The following is a 5737-nucleotide window of genomic DNA, read 5'->3' as shown; positions in this document are numbered from 1 at the left end:
GTAGAGATGATTAAAAATGGTCATATTTTAATTGGTTGTTAATAATTTTTATTACACATATTTTGGAGATTTTCATGTTTGAGTTTTAACCCACTAGTGCAGGGGTATCCAATCCTGATCCTGCAGGGCCACTGTCCAGCAGAGTTCAGCTCCAACCCCAATTAAACAAAAGAAAAAAATCTCTTTACGTTTCATTTTATTTCAAAACAAGAATAAAACCATTCCCTATCTTTCCCCCCAAAATGCTGCATTGTAAGAGTATTCTGAATTTGGCATTTTAAAAAGATAAATGTAAACATGTATCACCACTTTCATTATCATAAAATAATGTGACAAAGAGGATTGTAAGTATTATCCCTGTTGACATTTACACTGTTTGTTTCCCCATTTTACATAATAATATTGTTTGAAACAATATGTGTATCTTCTGTTCAAACCATATCACAATATATTTGAATCCAATGCATTGGTTAAAATCTGTGCATTTATTAATAACAGACTTGGTAAATAAGGTAAAAATACACAATTTCCTGCAGCTCATTTCTCAATGTCTGTAATCTGGTCCAGTATGGAAGTGCCGCTGTAGTTGTTTGTCTCCAGTGCCAGAAGCTTCTGTATGTAGTTTTGAGGCAAGCCGTTCTGTTGAGCCCCTAAACACACAACCTAGATGACGAATGAGACGAGATAAACATTCATATGAATAAGAGGTTCATCATTGACACTTTTCATGATAGTCATGCAGCTCGACAGTCACAGATGTTAATGGTCTAAAATCATAAAGGGGTCATATTATGCCATTTTTATGATTTTGTTTTTGGGGTGTACTAGAATATGCTTTCATGCTTGATTGTTAAAAAAACAACAACATTATTTTTCACATATTTAACATTATTACAACACCTCTCTCCCCAGTCTGGCCCGAACGTGCTGTTTATTTCGATGAAGCCCTTCCTTCTAAAATATGAAATTTGTTGTGATTGGTTAGCTGGCCTGGTGTGTTGTTATTGGCACCACTTAGCACGTTCTAGAAATGTCACGGCCCTCACCATAACTGCGAGCATCTGATCAGGTGTAAATAAAACATAAAACTTATATTGGAACTGTTAATAGAAAACGCAACTAGAAATAATAAGACAAACTTACAAGTTGTGATCCACAAAACAACAGAATGTCCCGACAAAACTGCTTTGTTTCAAGAGAAGCTTGTGTGTAGCCTGCATTGTACTCTATTAGGTTCTGAAAGCTTTCCTCCGTAAAATGTGCAGCACACAGATAAACGTTGGGGTTATAATGTTCAAGAACAGTGTTTAAAATCAGTTTTAACCTTTCTAAGTTTGTCAACCTTAGGAAGGTCAAACCAATGAGTTTTGGAAACGGAGTCACTTTGACATAGTGACAACAACACTGTCTTCTCTAGTGCAGCTCAACCAGGCCTCACCCCCTTTTTCATATATGGTAGGCAGAGATTATTTAATTGAGAAACATTGTGTGACTTCATAAGATCCAGAAAAAACACGTCGTAGTCAAAACTAGTCGTTCGTTGTAGTTCTTGGAAAGTGGATTCTGTTAAATAAATTATCTCCCTTTGGAGTGGACTTTGAGTTTTGTAACCTTACAGATCTTTTATTATCTTCAAACAGTAACATTACAGACTAACTAAAGTTGAAAAAGTGAAAAAGCATAATAGGACCCCTTTAAAACAATATACAAGTATAATGAGAATATCTAAATCTCCAGTTAAAGCACATAATACAGTTTTGATTTGTTTTGGTCAGTCAGGCTTATGATGGGCAGTAAAATGTACCTTTTTATACTGTGGTGAAGGTGGACAGGGTCTGAAATTGTTCATCTTGTACGTCCGGCAGAGAAGCGGGCCATCTTTTGTTTCTACTTTGACCTCTAATGGGCTGTACACTCCTTCATGAACCTGTTCCTGTCTGAAACACATGCGTGTGTATACTATTTTATGTAGGGTACAGCGGGGCTAAAGGCACAGACGCATTTGTCTTTATTCTTCTTCAAATCACTAGATGGCACAAAAGTTCACCTCAGCACTTTTTTAACAACCATTTTTGAAGATGCACATGAAAATTTGGCCGATCCTTGACGGGATTGTGGACAGCAACGCAAAGTTGATTCTGCGCTAATTTAATCTAATATTTAATGTTTTTTTTTAAAATGTTGTAGATTTATGTAGTATATGAAAATCTATAAAATTCTTGACTATATTTTGAGAAAAAAGTTCTAGTTAATGTTTTTCAATTTTGTTCAATGTAAATAAACCAACATTTTTTCAATAACAGAATATGTAAAAGTATGCTATGTGAGGTAAACGGCGCCCCTGCTGTCAGGGCACAATAATTAACATGATAATATGGCTGACTTTTCCATTTGTTGACATGGTTAGATTCAGATGGTAATTATCATATATTAAGTTGGGTGTCCACCTTTGAGATAATCATCATATTTATAATAAAACCATAATTTAAAAATGTGATATGAATCATATCTTATAATAAAACATAATTTGTTGTTACTACTGTAAAGCTATTTTAAATTATTATGGGATCTCATTCAATGCTTTCAGAATCTTTACTTCTTTTATAATTTTGTTTCTGTACTTTGCAAACAAACAAGAAAATAGCTGACCGCACACTGAAATCAGTCAAGGCTAATATAGTCTTGCAATGTTTTATTTATTTTATAAACTGCATGGTTCAAAAAGTGCAAATTTCTTCTTCTTTCTTTATTTTTTTACAAAAAAAAAAAAAGGAAAATTCTAATTCTTCATACAAGTATTAACTTAATCAAAACATTTTACTTTAGTTTTGTATCAAAACTTTGTGTATTTTGCCCCATGCTGATTTTACCCCGTGTGCAGGGTTAAAGGCCCACCTTGCTACTTCATACATTTATACGACTTTTAAACAAAACATACCACTTTTATTTATTTTCACACAAAATCTGTTGCTCATCAATGTTCAATAAAAACCTATGTATGTTATCTGCTATCATACACTATTGGATTATTAAAAAGCGCATTTTTCTTAAGGTGTGCCTGTATCCCCGTTGTACCCTACTAAACAGTTATCTTTTCCACTGTATGTATTTAGGAGATAATGTGCAGTAAACAAGCATGATACACAGCTCCTTACAAAATAAATAAATTGACAGAAAATACTGATTTGAGTTTGTTCTTATTCTGTGGAAAGGGTGCAATTTCCAAAACAATACTGATCATAAATACAAGTGATTTTGTCACTTGATCTCACCGGTCTAAACTGGGCAGGTTTTGGTCGTCTATCGTCCACACGACCCCCCACACCTCGTCTCCTTCACTCTCCTGTATCGATGCGACTCCACCGTGCCAAGAGCAGTCCGTGCAGTCGGCCCAAAGACCGAAATCCAGCCTGTAGTCCTGAGACACAGTACAAGGATAAGTACAAGACAGCGTAACACAATGATTTATACCATGATACTGCATGATTAATATACTTATGTGCCATAGTATACAACACAATAATGTTTACAATGCATTTCAATGTTCGTCAAAGATTAACATGGTGCGTCATGATAGTTTTTTGGTTTGTTTGTGATTTAAACTCATTATTTACAATATGTTTAAAGGGGTCATATAATGGTACATGCAATTTTACAAGTTGATTGTACTGAAATGTGTGTTGGCAGTGCCTGTACACAACCATCATAAACAATCCATCCAGTGTTTTTTTTTTAATCTTCTTATATGTTTACCCCTCTCTCAAATCAAGCCGTTCGATTTTGTGATGTCACAAAATCGACGCCCCTCCCACGATTGTTGATTGACAGCAGTGTTTCAACACAGACCCGCCCTCGCTCGTGAACGAGCTGTCAATCATAGTCCGCGCTGTCAATCCGTGTGGTCATTGTTGATACGCTGGAGCACTGTCTATGAGCAGAATGGCGTCAAAGCGATTGTGGTGTTCTGTTCTTGGGTGTAATAACGAACACAGCATCATTTTGATGTTCCTAAATCCGAACCGCTGAAGACGCAGTGGCTGAGTTTGTTTTCGAAGGGAATATTCCCCACGATCAAGGTCAATGCTTTCATGTTTGCGTGAATCATTTCACACACTGCTTTACAAACGAGGGTCAGTAAAGCTGGTTTTGCTAAGAAGCAGCTCCTGAAAAAAGGATCGGTACCAACTATTCATGTTCCTGCTGCACCTCCAGAAGAACTGAAGTGAGTGTAACGTTTTATTAACTTTTATATTAATCTTTATATTAATCTTTGCAAATCACTTGCACACTTCACAATGAATGCGGCTGTTTACACTCAGGGTACATTACGGCATGTTTTCTATGTACGACGTTCTCAATATAATTCATAATCCCACGTTTATTTATTGTGTTACAAAAGGTGTGTGCACAGAACAGAGGGGTGGGGTGAGCAAAGCTCATTATCATTTAAAGACACATGCACTAAAACGGCGTGCTGAAAACAGAGCTGTTTTTGACCAGGTAAAACGAGTGTTTTCTTACAATACTAATGAGAATTTTTAATTAAAGTATATTACAAACTTTTAATTTAGACCCTAAAGAATCATATTATCTTGTACAAAAATGGCATTATATGACCCCTTTAAAAGACAAGCCTACTCAAAAAAAAATCAATATTAAAATGAAAATTAGACTGAAGTAAATACAGACTAAATTTAAATAAATAAATAATAGATCTAACAGTACACTGCTATGACGAATAGAACATTTTAATTAACGTAATAGAAACTAAATATTTAAATTGGGTCCTTGTATAAGAAATTATATAGGCTAGATTTTTTTTAAATGCACACAAATTGACTTAAAAATAGCCAATTAAAAATAAAATAGAAAGGTTTTGTAAGGAAATTTCATTTAAAACAATAGTTACCATGGTACATTTGTTTATGACAGTGACAAGCAGTTTCCCCACAATTTTATCGCAGTAACACTCACTACTAGTAACATGGCATCGTTACCATGATAAATTTAAGGTAGACTCGACTTCTATGGTTATAAGTCTGTCGTACTATGAGCTTATGTCCTTTCATAACCGAATAATATGGTAATTATTCATCAAATAATGAGTTAGCTTGTTACCTGTATCCTGCCGACAGAGTGAAACACAGCTGATGGGTTTTTCAGTTGTAGTCTCTCTTTCAGTAAATTACTGCCATAAGCAAAATACATGAAACAACCCCTGGATGACATATTCACTAACGCCGTGGTTAAAGACATGTTACGGGTAGAAAAACAAGCGCTTCAAAAACAAACCCTGAGGACTTTCATATTGAATCAGTCTTGTGAATCGATTCTTTAGAATGAATGACTCGGCATCTTTCACAAGGAGAAAAAATATACAATATACCGAGGTGGGAACTGGCAACAATTTTGTTCACTGTATTTGGAAAAAATACAATTAATGATAATCAGCAAACAATTAGCATTTCGAACAACAAAACGCAAAAAGGTTTGAATTGACTCACTGAAATGAACCCGATTTGCTAAACAGGAGAACTGACCCCTGACGGCGTCACAACCACCATTTTCAAAATAAAAGTCCCACTCACTCGTACGCGCTAAAACCATAGACTGTAAAAAACAGGCTAAAACTAGTAAAAGGGACGTTTAGGAAATGTTGGGGGTACATTAATTAAGCCAAAGAAATGTTATACAAATATAAAGACATATTTTGAATTACACAATTCCCAGAAATATG

At 35.1% G+C, this 5737-nt stretch overlaps 1 protein-coding gene across 1 annotated transcript; it reads right to left on the bottom strand.

The window, feature by feature from the left end:
• Positions 1-29: 29 nt before the first annotated feature.
• Positions 30-5590, bottom strand: ggcta (gamma-glutamylcyclotransferase a). Its single transcript, XM_081376853.1, has 4 exons — positions 5119-5590; positions 3273-3418; positions 1805-1937; positions 30-663 (listed from the first exon to the last, which is right to left on the bottom strand). The coding sequence occupies exons 1-4, from the start codon at positions 5254-5256 to the stop codon at positions 538-540; spliced, it is 543 nt and encodes a 180-aa protein (XP_081232979.1). The 5' UTR covers positions 5257-5590; the 3' UTR covers positions 30-537.
• Between the last annotated feature and the right edge of the window lie 147 nt (positions 5591-5737).

Source organism: Scardinius erythrophthalmus (assembly GCF_964197995.2).
Source record: "Scardinius erythrophthalmus genome assembly, chromosome: 10".
In the NCBI taxonomy this organism is placed as follows: Eukaryota; Metazoa; Chordata; class Actinopteri; order Cypriniformes; family Leuciscidae; genus Scardinius; species Scardinius erythrophthalmus.
Note: the sequence above shows the minus strand (reverse complement) of the source record. Positions and strands in the feature narration are given on the sequence as shown.